Raw genomic sequence first — 21,632 nt, 5'->3', positions numbered from 1 at the left:
CTGTACAAAAAGTGTTTCAGGCCAAACTGTAAATATCAGGGTTATGACCAGAGCAGTCATTCTTCTGCAGCAACATTAATTATTGGAGAGTGTCTCAGCATGCTGTGAGCCTTACCAGTGGTTTGAGCCTTACCAGAGCAGAGTATGCAGTGCACTGTTGAACTGGCTGCCCTTCTCCCGCTCTCCGCTGGGATTCACCCATGACTGGCAAAGGAACTGCTTTGCTAGTGAAGCTGTGAAAGAAAAGGGATGATTTAGTGAAGGAAGAATCCAAGACAATTTCCTTCTTCCATATAAAGGCAGTTTGTCCAAATGGTCTCTTGAAAGATCACAGTTTTGCTATTCCTCAATATGCCTGAACTCTGTTAAACAGTCAGAATGCATTTCCACTAGGAAACAGTAAGGCCACAAGGACATATATAATTATAGTAAAATATAGGCACATCCAGTGTGTTCCTGCTCTGCAATACCTGTTCACATCAGAACTGTGACCCCCCTCTGGTCATTTCTCTCTGACAAACTTACATAAAGCATAACTTGTTTGGTAGCTCCTACAGTGTGTTAACTGTTTCTAATTAGGGTAACCCTGAAGGCATCCATTTCTAGAAATGGAAATTCACTAACAAGTGACTTGACTTTCTGGCCACAACACTGTAGTAGGAAGTGTGAACAAGCAAGCTTCAAGTTTAGTTTCTTAAATCAAAACTGCTAACAAACCTGCCCGTCTCTTGCAGAAATGTTTAAAACCAGAAAATTATTACTTAAAATTGGTTATTCCCTGGCATACTCGGAGTTATCCCAGTGTGGGACAGTTTAAACAGTAAAATAATCTCAAAGTAGGGAACTTAAAATTCTGTGTGGCTAGGAGAACATAAAGAGGACAAATTCTAGAGGTGTCTTAGTCTGACAAATGTTTTCTCTCAGGTGAGGTGACTGGGTCTGGAGTCTTTAAGTGTGTGACAAAGCAAAGACCAACTAGTTGTTTTCTTGTATATTCCCTGCAAGCATGTCTATGCCTTATCTGCTTTATTGCCATTCCTCTTACAGAATAAACCTTGTCCCCAAGAAGGGCTCTCTTAATTGAAGACACTTGTTGAATGAATTAAGAACACACAGGTTTTCCTCTCTCTGTTCTTGCAGTTTTTTTCTATAATTTTTTGAAATGAGCTGTCAGGGACATCTGTACTTATGCTAGCAAGCTACATCATAATTAGTACTAAAATTGGACACCAGGTTTGTTCTTAAAACTCTTAAAAGCTGTGAGATTTTTAAAAATACCAGCTTAGAGAGCTGGAGTCTGCCTTCCTGCATTTACTGAGGCACAGCAAAAGAAATACCAAAAATGTTTCAATAGATTTACTGCTGCTCCTGTCATTAACCCCTAGGACTGTTCCTCCAATGAGGTTACTGAGATAGAGAAGCAAAACATTGCCCTCAACAGCTGCATTCTAGAGATAGAAGCCAACACTTACAGGCAAAGGAAAGCACAAAAACTAATCTGAGATTCAAGGTTCTTCACACATTACCCATTTTCTCTTTCTTCCAGCCAGCCATTGGTTTCTCTGCAATGGCAATCAGGAGCTGGGTGAGAATGAAGGCACAGTGGAAGCTGGGAACACTCTGCTGGAAGTTCAGTAGGTACTGAAAACTCTCTCTGGGAATGATAGGAAAGGGAAAAGGTAAAAACACTGTACATAGTGTAATCCCCCAAAACCATGTTAATACAAAGTGTCAGACCAGCTCAGATCCAAGGTCTCCCTTTCCCAGTATTTTGCCTCTGGCAGTGCCCTTCTGAAGACGGGGCAGTCAACCACAAGTAGATAAAAATTCATTAACCAAGAAACTTCCCTCAAGCCCCAGTCACTCCAAGTCTAGCAACATCTTTATATACTGCTTCTGCCTCCTGTTTCTGTAGGAATTTCAGCTACCGAGAACAAATTAATTCCTCTGTGAATCCCACTAATCTCCTAGTCTCAAATACCACTTAAATGAATGAAATTCATAGACTAATGTGTATTTTATACTCCAGCAGCTCCTTTTCATTAGGTTTGACTGCACTGCCATTCAATTTAGTATAAAGCTTTCTGAGCAAAGTATGGTCTCTATGAGAGCTCCCAAGCACACATTTACCCATTACACCCACACAAAACAAAGAAAACTGCTCGGAATTCATCCTTTTCAGAGCTTGGGAAATATCAATTCTACCTTATCAGCTCCTCAAGAGGAAGAAACTCTGTCTCTCCTGGCTTTAGTCTGTCTGCAAGCACTTGGAGACCTGACCTGAGCAAGTCAGTATTTTCACGCTGAGAAAAACCATTCCTGAGGGGGAAGAAAAAAATTTAAAATCCAGTTCATCATCAGAGTAGCAGGAAAAGAAGTATCAGATGCAAATACATATCTGAGCATATTTTTGCATCAAGAAAATAAAGAAGTTGGATATGCAAGAAAAACCCTGCAATAAGAAAGTTATAAAGGGACATAAAAAACTGAGAACTGAGTTTTGCTAGTAAACTTAATCCATACACTATCTTTTAAAGGGAATGGAAAACCATGTACAAACCTAACACAACCTTTTCAGTTAGACTGAAGACCTGGTTAGACGGGGACAGGCAATTTCACATAAATGGAGGTCCTTATGTATTAAAACAATGCTGAAAAGCAGGGGATGTCTAATGGGAGTTGCTGTGCAAGTGCAGTAATAGTGGGTAGACAGCTCTCAAACAACAGACAGGAACCTAATAGGGCTCTGGAGATCTTCTACTAGAGAACTTCATTAATTTGAACTACCAGTGTCTCTGAAAACATTCAAGGAGGATATGCATTCTGGAAAGGCTCAAATACCAGTGTGTTCTAGATCTACAGACTGAACACATAGACATGATAATGGTAATGCTGAAGTGCATTTTTAACACTCAAGGTAATTAACAATCAGTAATATAATGGGTGCTGATTAAGTGTTTGTAATTTAGTTGTTGCATTTCAGTGGCTGGAGAGCTATCCCCAGTATATGGTTGCATGACATATAGGTCTTGATCCAAAACCACACTGAGTTCTGGTCAGTTCAGTGCCACATTGTGCATTCACTGTTAATCACCTACAGTTTAAGTTCCTTAGCCAAGGAAGCTTGACATAACTCTAAGTGCTTAAAAGCTTCCAGCCACTGCAGTGTGTTGTTCTGCATGTCTGACAGGGCATTTGCTGGGTACAAACACTTTAAAAAAAAAAAAAAAGGGGGACAAGAACCAGACCTCCTCCTTTAGGCAACTTTATACACTTTTGTTTAAACTCACCAAGCAAATAGGGAGCGAAAAGTTAGTAACAGTTGTTGGTAACAAGAGGCCATCAGCTGGTGTTCCTGGATGTTCATTCCTGGATCATCTTCCACACCTTGATTTTGTATATCAATTGCCTTTAATATGAAACAAATAACTCATTAAAATCTATTCCATGGAAAAGCAATGGCACAAGAATCCATTTCTGTAAATCCCATGTTTACAAAACCTGAAGAAAACAAAGCCATTTTTTTTCCCACAAACAAAACCAAAAATATCATTAGATGTGACAAAAGTTGACAGGTTTTTGAGTCAAAATTGCTGCCCACTGACCTGGAAATAGTTGTGCATGTTCTCCATGTGATTACACAGTGGCTTTAGTAGCTTGACAACACACACAACAACTTCTTTGGGGGATCGCTGACACAAGTGGGAAAAGCCAATATCCTTAGAGCCTCTTTCCTGCAGCAAACACAAAAAATTAAAGTCACTTCATCAGCTTTATTTGAGAATAACTTCTCATCATGTGCTCCCTCTTAGACTGCTGCTGAGCAGTGTAACTCCTGATGTCACACACTCTCTCAGGACAGGTCACAGAAGTGGCTTCTGCTGAACAACTCAGACAAATGGACAACATTCAATGAAAAGAATAATAATTATATGACATGTAGCTCTTCTATGTTATCATACAATCGTTTAGGTTTAAAAGGCCTTTAAGATCATAGAGTCCAACATATTACTCAAACCCAAAGAGAAGACAGTCTCTGAATGTGGGAACTAAGATAGGTAAAATGACAAGAAGAAAGAACACTGAGTATGATGGGAGTCCATCAGGCTGCAGTTAATTTCTCGTGGTTGAATGCAGTGGGCCATACATTTTTCTCCTGAAGGCACCAGCCAGGAATGCAAGGAGTCACTGCACCTGCACACTGCACACTGTTCTGAAGACTGCAGAAACAGCAGAAACATAGATCCAGCAAATATCTGGCCTGCCTAACCTGAGCTGCCATTTGAACACCAGAGCCAGTCTCCCCAGGGAGGGCTAAGAAAAGGGTCACTTGAGTTTTGAGGCTACAAGACCTTTCTTCATTTATACACCCTTTTCTGAGATATGCACAGTACCAGAGGCTGCAAACACTTCAGTGAGGGAAGTGGTACAGAAATCTCTTGAAAGAGCAAGTGCTGCTCTGACACACAGTAGAGCATCAGACTTTCTTTTAACTGTTAGGTGAAAATAATTCTGAAAAACATTTCTCAGGGAGGGTCTGAAGAGCACTGATGTGCTGCCTCAGCTCAGGCCCTGCACCATCAGCTGCTGCTGCACTTGCCTTTGGAAAGGGCACTCTTCTTGTGGAACTTGGGGTCAGCACATGTTCCAGCTTCCAGCACAGATCATCCAGAAGGAAGCAAAGTTCAGCAGGCCCCAGCTGCACAACTTCACAAGCCTGCAATTACAAGAACAGTCAGTGCCAGGACCCAGCACATAACTGTACTATCCTGGCGCTCAAGTTCACCCCCTTTGTTTTCAGGTATGTGTTCTGGCTTAGTTAACTTCAGCCAGGGACCTAGTTAGTAGATAGTGGGGATTTATGGTCTTCCCCACTGCAGGTATGAGGCATTGGTTCTTGTTACTCAAAGCGTGAAGCAAACCTGGTGCTCTGGATACAGTTGATGTCAGCAGCTACTGAGAGAACTGATTTATATACATTGACATGGTAAACAAGCTCCTAAGAATAAAAGAAAGATTTCAGCCCAGAGTCACAAAACTCACCAATTGAATAATACTTGAGAAATAACTTGAAATAACACCACATAGCCCAAGAGACTTGTCAAACAATCTTCCAGCTGCCCTGTGACCAGCATGCAGAGACAGCTGTCCCTGGAGCAGGCCAGGCTGCACTCCAGACTGCTTGTGGTCTTTTCATATTTTACAAATCTTACTGTAGCCTACCAAAATTAGGCTTCAGATGAACTCAGCATGCCTACAAAAAGCTAACAAAATTAAGCACTTCTGCTTTCCACATCCATAGCAGTGTAGTTTTATACAAGCTGGCAGACAACAAGCAGGACCCTGTCCACAACACCAATCCCGTATTAGTACAGAGTTTCCAACCTGGTAATGCCTTGAGACACTTGCCTTTTGCAAGACAGGCTTTACTTAAGTGTCACAGGTTCTTTTTTAGGCAAGCCAACTCCTGGTGTATTTAACATCCTACAGATTAGCAATGTTCAATATTGAAACCCCTTTCTTTCCATCAGGTCAATCCATGTTATATTGTATTATGCAACACTTATATTAGTTCCTTGAAGTACTTTGGATTCTTTGGGGAAAAATTCTCTCCTGAGAGGCAATATCCTGGCTCACAGCCCTGGCTGGACCAACAAATCTTAACATTAATCTTCTGTACTTTTTAATGGAACAGAAAAGGCCAAGGCCTCTAAGAGAAGCCATGACAGAAAACCCCATCAGTACAGTTTACACTGAGCCATTCACCTCTGTGTGCATTTCTGTGTCCAAGATAGACTTTGTCAGCAGCCCACAGTGCAGCACAGTGAACACTTCCAGGTCCAGTTCTCGGAAGTATGGGCGATAGCTCTGCAGCTGTGCCAGAGGATTTCCTGCCTCCTTCTCAGTAGCAGTCTGAAAAGCAAACAGCAGAATTAAAGTAGCAACCTTGAAGACCATAAGTCTTTCTAGCTCAAATAAATATATTTCTTTCACACAGAGTTCTATATTTTGTGCCTGCTGAAAAAATGACTAAGAGACTATGAGTGGTAGAGAGACAAGCACACAGAATCAGAAATAGAATGGGAAATAGTTCTTAGTGTGTGATTAAAATTAGTAAATTTATAGATACCTTATCATGAATACACTGGTTAAATAATTCAAGGAAAATTTTCAAAATGAGCACCTATGACTAAAACAGTCTAGAATCCTTATCAGGGTTTGTATTTTCCAGATTCATGACACAATTTCTGACCTGAGTCTAGGAATGGCAAGTTATTGCAGTAATTTGAGAGACAGGACACTGGCTTAAAATATAAACTTCCATACTCTTATCCAGAGAGTAACTAATAGTACACTTGATAGTTCTGCACATCTGCATTGCCCCGAACCACAAGGCCTGCTGGAGAGTAACTGGCCTTTGCAGCAGACAATTTTAAAAATTCAGATGTGAGGCAGGCATCAGAAAGCAGAACTGAACCACCATGATTAACTTTTGAAATTAAAGCACCCCCTCTCAAAGTTTTTGCTTATGTTTCTGTGTCATCTCCCCTAGTCTTCTTTCAAGTCCCCCAGGACTATACACCTACCTTCTCCATCTCAGAGAGCTCAGTATCAGCCTGGTTTCCCTCAGAACTGTCATCTGCTTGAGAACGATCTGCAGAGCCAGCTTTGCTGCCATCAGCCTTTTTTTTCCTTCCTGAAAGAGAAAAGTGACTTCAGAAACAAAGTCCTGACTGTGTTCAACAGTAGACAACCCCTGCAGCCAGGAAAACGACACAGGTTGTACTTTTATCAGCTCTCAGGAAGCATGCACAGGTTATGTATCATCTGAAGACAGAATCACAGCTCAGTACCAGACAATTGCACAAACTCAAAGGCAGAGCAACTTTTTGCTGCAGCAAATACTTCAGCAGGTGAAAACAGTCAATGAAAACCCTGGATTTTCACTGTTAAAAACAAAGCATCAGCTTTCCCAAGGAGACAGACTATTCCACACCTGTTTGGAGTAGGATATTTTTACATGTCCACTTCAGCTGCAACAGGAATTGATCAGGTAAGATTTCAAGCTAGACAGAGATCTTTCCAGGAATGCTGTGCTTTACACACACTCAACTGCACGGGCTGCAGTGCCATATGCCAGTCAAACCTCACATCACATCTCTTCACTTCAATGTTTTAAATTTTCTTTACCATTCTTTTTCCTTAATGTACCAAGAGCATTAATGGATGGCACAGCCTCCAGGGCTTCCGAATCAAAAGTAGCTGGTGGTGGGACATAGCCAGGGGTTGCTGAAAGAAACAAAAATGTAGAAATTGGGTTAGTTCAGCTCCTGAGTGACAAAATACAGGCAATATACACATGTAGAGGAAGTACCATATGTAACTATCCTGTATGTACGTGTGTGGTGTGCATGCCTGCATGTGTGTGCTGAAAAAGCTAAATGCCAACTATTGGTGAGACCTGTGTGAGTAAATACTGGACCAGCAACTACAGCAGAACCACCCCGGGACAGCAACTGGAGTGAGCAAGGGTCACAGTGTCAGTACCTAAAGATGCCATAGCTCTTGGGAGCTCCTCTATTGGTCCCACAGACTTTGTGCCTGGGGTCTACCTGTGAGATGAGTGTGTGTCTGCCTGTTTGCTGCTAGAACAGCCAGAGTAGGAGACTCATGGAACAGATTAGAGGGCCTGGGATCTGGGCAGGCTGCTGGGAACAGAGAGGCTGCAGCAATATTGTGTGCTTGTGACTGAAGAGTGTGTCATGTGTGTGCCTTCATTAATGAACTTGAGCCTTAACAAGCTGAAGAGCAGGATGGGGAATGGGATCTCTGTACTTGTACAGACTACACTGTGGCAGTCTGTGTAGCTGTGTCATCAGAATGGGACAGAGCCCTGGGGTCTCCATGCTGGGCTACAGTATTTGGGCAGGAGGGAATCATGGGCCTACTGCAGATGGAAGCAGCAGATATTTATGACATCTCTTAACAGCTTCCCAAAAACTGATACTAAAGAAACACACAGTTTCTTTAGGATAGAAACTGGTTTACTCCAGCATCCATCATACTCAGAGGCAGATTCTGCCAAGTCTGCCTGGGAACAGTCAAAAAGATGTCACTGAGGAGGTGATTGAGAAAGGCAGTTTGGGCTCAAATAAACTGAAAACAGATGTCCAGGCACAAACTCTTAGACCACTGTAAAAATTCAGTAGGTGTGATCATGAACTTCTCCACTTATGTTTAAGCCAATCCCTACCACTTCACAGCTGGCCCAGGCCCAGGATGTACAAATATTTCATACTCACCTGCCAAGCATTTTGCCAGCACATTCTGCAGCTCTGTGATGTTCTGTAATCGAGTCAAAACTTTTCCCTTCATCTCAGCATCCTGTTGCTGGCAGAAAGCATTTACAACCTAGAGATACAAACCAAACTCAATGACTCTGAGAGATTTATACCCACATTACTGCTATTTATTTTCTGAATAACACCCACAAGTCCTATTTAAGCAAACAACAGCACAAGTGGCCTGTGTGACCAGATCCAGACTGCAGGAACAAAGCTCCTCAGAAGCCCATGAGAACATTGATACAATTGGTGCAATCTGTAAATGCAATAAAGCAACACCTCCAGATCAAATACTAACTCAAGAAGAGGAATTAGGAGACAGCACATTGTTAAGTTCTGTGCTGCCTGTGGCTCTGGAAAGCCCCCGGGGCTTCCCAGTTCTGCCAGGAAATAGGCAGTCCTGGGAGTAGAGCAGGAACAGAGAAGACTTGGGATGTGCAATTGCACCAACTCTGACATATCTCATGTTATCAGAATAACCCCAGCAGGGAACATTCCCACTGACCATTGATGTTGGCAAATAAATGGTCCAAATCTGCTTGAAGTCACCCTTCTGTAAGCTCACAGTAGTGTATTACAAAGTGCACAATCACCACTGAGTTTACAAGGGGACCCGTGGAAGCCTCCAGTGCAAAATCCTGCTCAAAGCAGCATCAGCTACACAGGTGGAGAATTGAGCATCCCCACGAAAGGCAATCCCACAGCTTCTCTGGAAGTGGAGCACAACCTTGCTTTTAGGAAACAGAATACCACAGTAAAAGGCCTCAGTATGCCCACCCCACTGCCTTCGCCTCTCCAGGCTGAACAACCTCTGCTCTCCCTGCCTCCTCTCATATGCCACATGCTCCATAATAAAGAGAAGAAGAGAGAGAGATCACCAGGACCTTGCTGGAGAAAGTTTCCATGAGACAAGACTCTTCAACTATTATTGGAAACCTGAAGCCTAAGGCTTTCTAAGTGCCATTCCTCAGTGCCACCCCAGAACCTGCAAGCAAGGCTCTACTCACCTCACGAAACCAGTTGAGAGCATAGAACAGGAGTGAGCAGAGAAACTCCCGTTCCTGCTTGGACAGAGAGTCCAGCTTCCCTTCAACCTCCAGGTCAGTCAGGTACAAGGGGCAGCCTGGGACAGGGCAGGAGGAGAACATGTTGGACTGTGTTTGCTACCCATCCTTTGGTTTTTGCACAGATAAGGTCCCTACCAAAGCCCATAGTAATTGCAATGGCTGTTTGGAGTAGGCCTTGTCAGCCCCTCCATTCCCAAACAAAGCAATTGTCCCCCCTGCCTCCCTTCCACCCTGTGGGCAACAGAGCATCTCAGCCTCCTACACAACCTGCACGATTCTTCCTACAGCTGCAGGAAGTCTTTGCAGATCTAGGAGAGGAACAAGTCAGCCAGAAAGACTCAATAAAAGGTCCATTTCCCTTACCCAATAAGGCATCAATCTCTTCCAGGCTTCCACTGTTTTGCTCTGCAGTGTAGAGCCTCAGCAGTCGGAAACAGGGTGACAGACATAATGGTGACACTACCCTGGGGGAAAAGAAGAAATGGAGTGGGTCCTATGTTTTATGTACCTCCAGAAAGCTCACTGCTGTTCCATTATGTCCTCCCCATGCCACCTTGCCTTCTATTTTGCTTCTTGGAAGTCCCAGTGACATAGAGCAGAAATGTACCACACAATTAAAAAAAACAAACAAACTAGTGATCACCAGTTTTCCAGAAAAGCATATAAGAGCAGAAGAACAGCTGTAATGAAGAAAAGTGGGGTCAGATTTTTATCATAAATAAATAAAATAAAATAAATTTATATCAGATTTCTGTTAGAAATAAATATTGAGCAATTCATAAGGAACTACGAGAAACTGCACAATATGGCTGTGAGGAGTGGAGAAACCTCCTTGAATGTTTTGCAGCATGCAACTCACATTCTGTGTATTTAATCAGACTTTTTTAATTCTTCCATGCTTCCTGTTCCATCCCCCCAAAGACAAAGCCCTTATTTTTCAGCCATATTTCACTTGTGCCTGCATGTTTATGGATTTACACTGGAGCACAGTCTGTTTTATCCAAGTACAACTGAAAGTGAGAAAACTCATGCACTCTGACGTGACTCTATTTGAGAATTCTTGCTCAAAATATGAATTTTGCCACCTCCAAGGTGCCTGCTGCCTCAATATGGCATTCAATGTCACCATAGGATTGGAAGAGCTCCTATTCTCACATGCCAGATGGGAAACAAGGCAGATGCAGCACGATTTACCCAAGATCACCTAAACAGAGGACAGTTCCCAACCAACCTCTAGACCTATTTGAGTTATGTCTGTGAATATCACTTTAACAGTGAGAGAAGGAAAAGAGCACTGGAAACTGGTAAATCTCTGACTAGCTCCTAATCAGGCACAGAGGCAGGCAGGGCTGATCACAGTGAAGTACACCAAATGGAAACAAATCCTTTACCATTGCAGGAATCCCACAGTTAAGTGTCAAATTACCTTTTGCTTTGGTTGCTTGTTCCATCAGTGACCTTGCCAAGCTGACTCTGTGACATTATTGGTAAGAGGTTGATGGCAATTGCTCCCTGACTTTCATCTTCATCCAGATTATACAAGGACTTCACTGGGAACAGGAACGAACTGCAAGGGAAGGTAGACAAGTTCCTGTTGACAATCCCAGTTCTCAGTTACAGACACATTACAAATACTGAGCCTGTGCTTAGCATACCCATCCACTGTGGGGCTGAGGTCCACCACAAAGTCATTAGGGAAGTCTTCCACCAAACTCTTCCCAAACTCTTCCTATAATGAAAGGAAAAAACACATGCTCAGGAAAAGTTGAAGAAAGCTTCAGCTCAGTAAAAAAAGCTTCAACAGTGGAAAATGCAGAAGAATGGTTAACCAGAAGTATCCTGGAACAGTTACAGCAATAAAGCTTGTTAACTGCAAGGAGAGCCAAGGCCTGCCTTTAGACACAAAGCCAGGAAACACTGCTCAGCATGCACAACATATTCTTCCCTGCTTTTTGGATGTGGGCTTGTTTGCAAGTTCCACAGTGCTGCAGAGAGGCAGAGTAGCTGGCTGGAAGCAGCCATGGGGATTCTCTGTCCTAAGAGCTGATCATCAGAATGAAATGGCTATAAAGTGCTGGCAAAGTTTTACTTCATACCCTGTCCCCCACATATTTTACGTGCCTACTTTTTTAGAAGCAATTAATTGAGAAGTAAAGATGTGACAGTCTGGACAAATAGACAATGATACAACACAGAAAAATCTGCACAAAAGTTGTGAGAAGAACCTTAGTTTGCTTTAACATTTCAGGAAAAAGGAGAAGCCCTCCTTCCTTTGTTTTTTCTTCCTTAGGATGTCAGCTGGACCTCAGGAGACTGATTCTAGTCTAAGCACAGAGCTGTCTGGAGCAACTGCCAGCACTTCACAGCTCCCTGGTCACCTTTCCTCATTCCAGCACAGCTCCTCTATTCAGTAGCAAGCAAGTGCAAAGAACACTTCTGTCACAAAGAGCGATCACAGCAGCCTTCAGGGCTCTCCTGGGTTTGCTACCCTGCTGGCAGCCACAGCATAGATGCAAAAAGATTCTCCACCAAGACAAAGAGCTGTCCAGTGACCTTCACAAACTTCTTCCTATTATCATAAATACTGTTTTATTTATTTATTTATTACCATAAATGACTGTGGGTCTTCCAAGTCCTTAGGCATCAGATAGCCTCAGTAGTCTGACCAAAAGTCAGTTACAATACTGAGTTTAAAGTTCTTTCAGATTCTACTTTTATCAATGAATCTTAAAAGCATGCTCAGAAATGTCATTTAATTTTCTTTAAAAAGGCTTCCTTGATGTCATGTAAAAGTTTATATAAAGGAAGCTGTTAAAGCACTCTTTGTGCTTCCAGTCTTTGTGGAATCTGCCACAATCAAAAAAAGCTAAGAGTGCTGAAAATGGATTTTATGTCTGATCAATCTCCCAGGAGATCTTAAGTATGCCTGGAATAAAAAAAGGAGTCCTCAGGCTGAAGTGAAATCCTCAAATCAACTGTCCTGCCAATGCCTGAAAACCAGCACATTTCTGAAGAATTCATTCAAGTGATTAAATTCAAACTACTCTGCAACGTACCAGGAGCTGCAAGTCAAAATTCCCCTTCTGCTTCTCAATCAAACTGGCGAGTTCATCATAGTACAGAGCCAAGACCTCTGGTGTTTGCTCACAGCAGAAACCCACAAGGTCCAGCAAGGTAGAAAGCTGAGAAAAGAGAGAACAGTCTGCAGTAACTTGTAAGGTAAATGGAACCAACTCAAGCTTTTACCTTCAGTCTCTTTTATACCAGTTTACTCTGAGGCATATCCTAAGCTCCATCTCTAGGTCAACAGCCCATTGTGACTGGTCTTGCAGAGTCAGTTTTAAGAAGGAACATGGGTCTTTTAAGGTCCTGGCCCACCTCCCGTAGAAAATGACAGAAGAGTCTGCTTTTAAATAGAGAGGCAGCCTAGGAGAAAGTTCTTTAAAAGGAATTTAAAAAAAGGCCAAGGCTAATTCAACCCTGTACAGTAGAAGTGGTTTCTCTAGATAGCCTAAAAGGCACTGCTGCCAAGCTGAGAGGAAGGTGAAGGTTGCCTTTGGCTTCCTGAAGCAGACTGTCCTGTTTCTTTCCTTTGTGTTTGCAATAACATCTGGATAGACTTTCACTAGATTGCTGCAGTACTCCTTGTCCTGGACTAGCTGTAGGCAGGACCAGCAGATGCTAAGTTAATATAGGTCTTTGTTTCTCCAAAACAATTTTTAATAGATTCTTGGCTCTGTGGTCAATGTACAAGAACCCCAGCCCCACTAAGGCTGCACACATACTTCTTCACCTAAGACTGTGTTTCCAGTCACATATCCTTGCTGATGTTCCTGCTCTCCCACCCTGCTCCAGTACATACCCATTCTTGGCACTCACCAGCCCATCACGCTCACTGTTCAACTCTGGTCTCTCCAAGGAACTGCTGTCTCCTTCATTTCTGAAAGCAATTGATAACCTTGCTTTTGTTGCACAACAGTTAAGAAATGGCAAAACCCACTACAAACACAAGGTTCCTGCTCCAGAAAACAGAATTATGCATGAAACACATCCTCTTCAGCACATTATTAGGAAAAGACCTTCTGCTGGGAAAAGGCTCAATGTATTCTTCAAGGTTATGCTTCTTCTAACCAGTTGAAACCTCAAACCTTCCAGTCATCCCCATAATGAAGTCCACTAACTCAGGGCTTGGAACTAAAACAGGCTTTTCTCCTCATGAGACGTGGAAAATCAGCAAGCTACCTAATGCTTCCCAACACCAGACAGATTCTTAGTTTCCAGGTGCTTTAATCTTTGTCACAGCTCTTATCAGGAGTTTGTCTGGTTTATGAATGCTGTTCATAAATTATTTATACAGTACAGCAGGAATTGTCACACTAATGTCCAGCACAGCAGTAACAACCTCTCTCCTTGGTTTTCTGTTAAATTTTCCTGTATTAAAACATGGAGCACATGATATTATTCATCTGCAGTGTCAGAAACTGATCTGTAGTCAGTCCACCATGGGGTTAAAATTTTTTTCCAAGTCATATGTCCTGCTGGTGCTAGCCAGGGAATCCACAAACAGCCATTAGCAAGAAAATCAGGATGCTTTGGGGATTAGCAGAGCAGTATGGAACAGGGTGTAACACCCAACACCACAGACTGCAGAGAAGAGCTGTAAGTTCCTGTACTGGACCAAGATGTGCATGGGAGAGAAGGCCACACCCTCCTTTCTTTGTTCCACTCAAAGTTCAGTCTAAATTGAAAGCATTTTAAATTCATCTTTGCTATATTCTCTTACCTCTTTAATGCCACGCTGCCTATCATGGTGACAGCACCAATAATCCCCATTTGTTTGTGATTGGGAACAGTACTGGAGAGCCATTTCCTGATCACCATGTGCATATCATCCTAAAAAGGAAGACACAGGCCACATCACCACCCAGGTACTTGTGTGCAACACTCACAGTTCTATTGGCATCTTCACTTAATATTGTCTCCAAAGGCTGCAGGGGGTGGGCTTACTGGGATTTCAGCTTTCTGAAGGAAGGCACATTCTGCTGTTTCTTATGGAAGTACTGGTCACAATTCTAGATAAGGCTCCAAACAGCATTAAAAGCAACTTGCTTTGACTTTGCTGTGATTGCTACACAAAACATGCAGTTGGTCCTGCTTCCATCCATAATTAATAGAAAAACATTTTTTTTAAATAGCAGGTGGTTGTGGAGTCTTTTACACACAAATGGCAGCTACAGAACTGTCCTCTGAAATGCTGTCAACTTCAGGAAGCTGAGGGATGGACCAAGTTTTTGGTGAGGGATCTAAACTAGAGGCACAAAAGGTGTGATATCTACCACTTCACACCAGAGACCACTGTGCTGTGCAGCTCAGTTCTTCTAACATGAGAGGGTTTGTTGTCTCTGGAGTAAAAACAAAGCAGATGAACTGAAAGAAACATTTCAGGAAAAAGCTGAACCATACCTGCTGAATGCTTCCAAATGATAGAGAAACAAAGCTTGAGAAAGAAGCTGCTGAATTTACACTTTTGCAAGTTTTCCAGGCTCAAAGGTAGACAAAGCCAGAGCCAATCTAGTAACATGTTGGTGACAACCCCATTCTGACTGGGAGGTGAGATTAGGGACTGCCACCACTACACTTCTACCAACTAGAGACCAACATTCTACTAGATGTGCAAAAGAGAAGGATCTTTCTGGGAGAGATGTGTCATTGTGATGAGTCCTTGCAGCCAGTTGGGAAGAAGAGAAGTTTAAGCTGAAGAACATCCTAACATCAATCATTGCCCATTGATGAGGCCACTATTTGCAACAAAACCTCTCAAAGGTAGCCTAGCAAAAAAAACCCAGACTACAGCCTGAACTCCTTTCTGTTGTGTCTCTGCTTACCTGAATATAGCTTCCTTCTTGCCTCTGGCTGAATGCTAGTGTGCTGAGAATGTGGAAAAGCTTCCGGATCTGGCATGGATTCAGTTTCTGTGTAGAGTCTAAAATAGTCTGTAAGAGAGAAGACACAAACTAGCTCAGATATATATCAAGAATTCCTTTCCATGTTTCCAATAATATACTAATTGTCAGCTGCAGGGAAGCCAATTAACTTTACCTTTTTCTGTACAGGCAAGAAAAAGCTATATTCAAATTAAATAAACATAAATGCAGAATTATTGCTCTGGCCATAAATACTGCAGTTCATTTTAACAGAGGCTGAATGGGAAAGAATGAACTGACTACCATAAGCATAAGTAATCCCATTAGTGACAGCTATTTATCTTCTGCCACAGGCTTGGTCACAGCAGAGTATTTGACAAAATAAACATTACGGGGTTTTTGCTAATATTTCTATCACAGGCCCTGTAACAGTCAAATGGTTAACAATCTGAGAGTAAAATTTCCTGTTCTGCCTGGCATTCTCAGGGTATTTCTTCTTCCAGTGCTTCAGTGAAAAACAGTCCAACTGTGCCTCAGCTGAGCATTCTGAGGTGCACACTCAACACGGTGCACTGCCAGGCTTTGAGGTCTGGCCAGAGCATCAATTCATATCTTTCACATACAAGTTTCGTATCGAGGATCAGCCCCCAAAAATTATAAACTCTAAATGATCCTCCAGCACAAGAACATGCAAACAAGGGCAGGAGGAAAGTCAGCAGGTCTCTGTGGGCTGCTGTGGGCAAGTACTCCCCTCTGCACTTCTGACAATGCATACAAACACGAGCAAGATTTTTTGGTTGTCTTTCAAGGACTACTTTCAACCCTAAGGTTTTATCACATCCTCCCTCTGCCAGGAGCCAAGCGAGTCCTGCTTCTTCCTGTTACACCCATTGAATGTGTGACATTGCACTGCAAACTCTGATGCAGATCTTAATGCCTTTTTAGCATATTTTAAGCAGGTGATTTAAATTTAACAATAAACCAGCTAAGCAGGAAAAAATATATATAGCTTCTCCACAGTGCATATTTAAACTGCAGAATCCACCCACACCACCAACTGGACACCAGAAACATCAGAGGGGTGGGAGGAACACCCATACCCATACCCATACCCATACCCATACCCATACCCATACCCATACCCATACTCTTCAAGGGCTCTTAAACACAGGTTGTCCTTAAGCTACTAAATACCACAGATGGAGGGGTGTTCAAGAAAAGCATTGCTACCTGCTTGCCTTGCTGTTTTGCTCTTCCTTCCATCTCCACTTCTACTGCTTTTGGAAACAAGCAGCTGGGCTGGCCTGACCCTGATTGTCACATTCAAGAGGTCAGAACCCATTTTTTTTTTATCCCTATTGAGTACCTCTTTTAAATTTTAGGACATAAGTCTTTTTCTCACACCTGCCAGGAGTTTGGTTTTAGGAATCAAATACTGGCTATTTGACTGGCTATGTAGACAGACAGTACACATAAGGGTCAGGTTTTTGCCAAGTGTTTGAAATAGCTGTTGTTAACAAAGACAGCATTTTCCTTCACTCACAGGTATTATTCCATGCCTGGAATTAAAGCATATTCCAGTTACAGGGAATTTTCCTTTGCAAATCTAACTTTCCCCTGTCAAAAATTCATGTAGTCCTATCTTACAGCCCACCCTTTCAGAGCAGATATGTTTCATTTCTGACCACACCATTTCTCAAGACAGGCAGCTTTAAAGGCATGAGCTGTTTCATCACCTCTATCATCACTGACCTATTCTGGATCTGGGGAAAAGTGGTGAAAGAGTCCTGAAATGAACAGTCCTCTGAGAAATATTCATACCTTCAGGAAGGTGGCATAGCGCATCAGAGGGGATGTGTGCAGCACCACCAAATCAGTGAGCACATCCAGAGAAATGTCCAATTCTGTCTCATTTCCACTGCACACATGAGTCACCAAAGCAGACACAACCTCCTGTGGAAAAAGCCCCCAGAAAAAACATAGTGAAATGTCAACAGGAAAATGTCTGCCCTGTTCTACTGCTACGAAATACCTGGACCAAGTACAGATAATCACTCTGAAACTCAACAATATTACTGCTAGTCCCTTCTCAGTTGGCTTTTTAATTCTTGATATCCACAATATTCTTCTCCTTGAGCCTAAATTTTATTTGGTTCTAAAAGGTATCATAATTCCATAAAGAAGCTCTTCACCAACTATTTCCTGCCTGCTTACTAACACTGCTGCAGCATCTGCTCTTTGCTACTATCACCTATAATGATAAAAACTACCCTATTTTCTTTGGTGCACAAAATACTGCATCTTACCTGGGAATAAACTAACTTAACTTCAGCAGATCCAGTGTCTTAATAATCTTTATCACCAGCAGTTCAAAATTGACATTTTTATTTGGAAAATCTTCTTAAAGCCTTACTTCAGTTGACTTCTGGACAGGGCTCTCCACTCCCCATCCAATGTCTGTGACTCTAGGTCTTTTCTGTGTCACCATTGCTAATACAGTCATCTTTTTTGGAACTCTTAGCATCTCAGAATATCACTAGGCTCTCTAGTTTGAGGCATTGACACAAACTAGACATTGTATGCCTTCACATCTCAAGTGTTTCCCAGTTGCTTTTTTGTTTGTCTACTTGTTAAGTGTGATGTAATAAGTAATAGAATCACAATGTTGGAAAGAGTCTTAATTATAAACAGACTGTGTCCCAAAAAAGTCCAAATATATTCAAAAGCTTGTGCAGAGCTGTCTTCAGTTCCCAATTATTTTTCATGTCAGCACATCTGTAGGGACTTAGAGCTGCAAGTCTAGTCTGTGCTTATTTCAGTGTACAGGAGTCCAAGTTGGTCAGAGCTCTGAGGGGAAACTGTAAACTTTTTCATCACAGTAAGCCATCCAAGGACAGGGAACATATTTCAATGTTAACTACAACAATGGCTTTTTAAAACAGATGATGATGCTCAAAGTGAATAGCTAAGAACAGCATGGGCTTATGAACAATTTTCCTCTGTGACCACGGGGGCCAGTCCTGACTTCCCAGCTATATGCCAGTGTACTTGTTTGCTTTCTGAATTGCAGCAAGCCAAGCTTGGTCTCCTCTGTTCCACAGATATTTTTTGCTCTCCTCTTTTGTGGCCTGTTTGCTCCCTGCTTCTCCCAGCAGCCTCTGTGCTTGAGTCACTTGCTACCAGAGTCTTGCTGTAACTGTTCCCCATCTTCTGCTTGGCCTACTCTACAGCACAGAGCTCTCTCCAATGGCTTCCGATTGCCTCAAATCCTCTCTCCCTAAAGGTTCATGACATACATTCTAGAACATAGTGCAAACACAAATAAAACAGGTGCCATCCATCACACTGTACCTGCTGGCAGTAAGAGTCAAAGGCTGCAAAAGCTTGTTTGTACATGCAGCTGCCAAAGGAGACTATGGCTGGATGTGTAGAGTGCAGGAATGTCTGAGCTAGTGCTAAGATTGAAGGGAAGAAGTCTTTGATAACCTGAAATACAGACAGCAAGTGAGAGAAGATTATTGCTGCTTGTTTTCAACACACTCAGTTCTCTAAACAAAGAATGTGCCCAAGTTTATCCCAAAAGGGTTTTCTAGTTTAGTAGGTGCTTTCCTGTCTTCTCTGACATTTCTCCCTTGTACAAACAGGCAAAGGTAAGCCACACCAGAATGGGTTTCTTCAACCTTCTCCACACAAAGGATTTACATTACAAAGGTACAGATTTAGTGCTTAGGGATGTGGCTTAGTGGTGGACTTGGCACTGCTGGGTTAATGGTTGGACTTGATGATCTTAAAAAGTCTTTTCCAACCAAAACTATTCTGTGATTCCATATGCCCAACACATATACAAACATATTTAGACCAAGAAACTATTACACTTGAAAAGCCATGCACATAAACATATGAAGCTCTAAAAATACTGCATGAGACAACAGCATGCCTGGAGCACACAGTAGAGATCTTGGACTAGAGCACATCTCTTAGGCTAAGAAGTTTTGCACCAAAATAAAAAGCCCATCCAATTCTGAGGAAAGCTCATCCTTAAAAAACAACAGGACAGTTACAATTGAGGATATCTGCCTTGGGAGATTGATCTGGGACCACAAACTAAAAAACATAACTAAGTGTACAGAACAAAAGTAGTATAAATAATGCAGCACAGGGTTAAATCATCATCTGATGAGATCTTTGAGAGATTAAAAAAAAGAGGGAGTTCCAAAACAAAATCAGCACTGACCATTGAATGATTTTGGAAGGCATTCTGCATCAGCTGTTCTGGCATGCAGCCCACTCGAATTTTGTTCTTCAATACTTTCTCAGTTTGCTTCCTGTTCCTGGTGTTTGTAGAATGGATTAGCAGCAAAACTATCAGATCCAGAACCTTTTTGGAGAAATAATCACCAATTTTTATGCTGAAAAGATATTATACATTCCAGACAACTATGTTGACTATGACACTTTGAAATCAAAACTGAGAAGAAAATAAAGAGCTCAAAAAGGCCTGACAGCCACATCAGTCCAATAGGACAGAATTAAACCAGGATAACTCCTGTCCCTTGACATTTCAAATGGATGAACTAAGAGTTACTAAGAAAATGCACAGCTGTTATACTAGCAACAACTCAAATACCATTAAGAACCACCCATGAAACATGACTGGCAGTTTCTCCTCCAACTAGAAACATCTTTTCATCTACAACCACAAAGAAAGCCCACAAAAACACGAGCAGAAGAGGGCACTCCCAGTGACAAGTGTAGAGTTAGAAGTATTACCTTGTGGTCAGATTCAGATGTGCTGTTCTCAATGGCCTTAGAGCAAAAAAACAAGAAAGCTGTTATGATAGAGTATGATATATATTCCAAAACCTAACCAAAAAAAGGCAGATACCAAAAGAAATACTTCTCAGAGACTTCTCTCCTATACAACAGGACAGCTATCAAAGCCAACAAACTGGATCTCCCCAACAGCAAAGAACCCAGAAAGCACTCAAAATAAACAGGCATGAAAATGCATCTTGAATGAGAACATTCTCAAATAGCATCAGACTTGAAAAAGAACTAAGGTACTGAGCAATGAAAGGCTGAGAACAAGAAAGTTTCATGTTTTACACTGAAATGCAGTTAAAAATTAAATTTAATCCAATACCAGTAAACAGTATTTTCTATCTGGACATTTTCAAGCATCTTAAGGCTTCACACCACTCAGTCTCAATATACATCGCTATCCCAACAACATTTTTGCTCTCTTGCAGACAGAAAAAAAACCCTCTATTTTTTCCAAAACTCTCTTGAAAACATGCAGAACCATGTTGATCTTGCTTTTCAAGATTCGGAGTCTGTACAGAGGAGCCCAGTGGCCATCTTGCAACACTTTGAAATTAGTAACATAGGAAGAAAGCAGACTCCTGAAAAAGCACTGCTAATTTGGAACACAGAATGACATCTGTATCAGCAAAACAAAGGGCTAACATTTGGCTTTTGATACTACATTTGACTACAAGAAAGGCCCAGGCTCAACCTAGGAGCCAAATTAAATAAGGAAAGTAGGTCTGAAGCACCTTACCTTAATCCAAGCTTCAGAGACATCTTTCTGAAATCTCACAGCTAACTTGATCACATCAAAAAGTAGTTTTACACAGTTCTGGCTGGTGTTTACTTGGCTCATGGTAGAGCTGTAAATGATCAGAAATAAAGAGATTCCATTATTGTGAATACTGCAGTAAAAGGAACAAAGCAGCCCAGCAGTCACTGGAGCTACTAAAACAGTCATTCCCCTGAGGGAATGCTCTGGCAGAGATAGGGAGTTTCAGAAGAGAGTTTCAGAAAAGGATAGAAGCAGAGATTGCACAATCAACCAAAGACATGCTAAAGGGAACAAAAATAGATTAACCAGCTGCAACAGAATTATCCATGGCATTGCTTACCCCCATGCAGATGGCTCAAAAGGAACTACATGCATGGCAGGGGAAGCTGTCTGCACAAGTACTGACAAATGTCTTACATTAGCACCAAGCAGCTTTTCTTGGGATAAACAAGGCTCATAAATGCAACCATGTGCCAGAGATAAAGAGCCAAAGTTCTCTTGTCCCATCTTATCCTTGGAGAATCATGTACATCAGCTCAAGTACCTGGCCTGCACTTGGGTTTTAAGCTTCTTCTGGGAACCAAGGATCTGCATGGGCAGAACACACGAGGACAGATCCAAGCTCTTCCGAAGATCAGAAATCACCTGTAACACACAAATCCCAGCACAAATCACTGTGAAAGAAAATCATGTCAGGAAAGAAAAGGCTGAGGAA

The 21,632-nt window shown here is 42.0% G+C and overlaps 1 protein-coding gene across 1 annotated transcript in view; it reads right to left on the bottom strand.

Annotated features, from left to right (window-relative positions):
* Window positions 1-21,632, bottom strand: part of FANCD2 (FA complementation group D2) — a 40,377-nt gene that overhangs the window by 8,883 nt on the left and 9,862 nt on the right. Inside the window, exons 12-35 of the mRNA XM_071755805.1 lie at window positions 21,462-21,562; window positions 20,897-21,005; window positions 20,107-20,142; window positions 19,571-19,714; window positions 18,688-18,822; window positions 17,158-17,289; window positions 15,298-15,405; window positions 14,196-14,305; window positions 13,292-13,352; window positions 12,469-12,594; window positions 11,068-11,141; window positions 10,839-10,979; window positions 9,776-9,876; window positions 9,353-9,468; window positions 8,304-8,412; window positions 7,192-7,290; window positions 6,588-6,697; window positions 5,767-5,913; window positions 4,601-4,717; window positions 3,606-3,734; window positions 3,291-3,409; window positions 2,206-2,319; window positions 1,527-1,654; window positions 134-233 (exon numbers count right to left, since the gene is read on the bottom strand). Of these exons, the coding sequence (XP_071611906.1) occupies window positions 134-233; window positions 1,527-1,654; window positions 2,206-2,319; window positions 3,291-3,409; window positions 3,606-3,734; window positions 4,601-4,717; window positions 5,767-5,913; window positions 6,588-6,697; window positions 7,192-7,290; window positions 8,304-8,412; window positions 9,353-9,468; window positions 9,776-9,876; window positions 10,839-10,979; window positions 11,068-11,141; window positions 12,469-12,594; window positions 13,292-13,352; window positions 14,196-14,305; window positions 15,298-15,405; window positions 17,158-17,289; window positions 18,688-18,822; window positions 19,571-19,714; window positions 20,107-20,142; window positions 20,897-21,005; window positions 21,462-21,562 (2,666 nt within the window). The remainder of the gene's footprint in view (window positions 1-133; window positions 234-1,526; window positions 1,655-2,205; window positions 2,320-3,290; window positions 3,410-3,605; window positions 3,735-4,600; window positions 4,718-5,766; window positions 5,914-6,587; window positions 6,698-7,191; window positions 7,291-8,303; window positions 8,413-9,352; window positions 9,469-9,775; window positions 9,877-10,838; window positions 10,980-11,067; window positions 11,142-12,468; window positions 12,595-13,291; window positions 13,353-14,195; window positions 14,306-15,297; window positions 15,406-17,157; window positions 17,290-18,687; window positions 18,823-19,570; window positions 19,715-20,106; window positions 20,143-20,896; window positions 21,006-21,461; window positions 21,563-21,632) is intronic.

The sequence above is a fragment of the Heliangelus exortis genome, chromosome 12 (assembly GCF_036169615.1).
Source record: "Heliangelus exortis chromosome 12, bHelExo1.hap1, whole genome shotgun sequence".
NCBI lineage: Eukaryota > Metazoa > Chordata > Aves > Apodiformes > Trochilidae > Heliangelus > Heliangelus exortis.
This window is presented reverse-complemented; position numbering and strand designations above follow the sequence as displayed.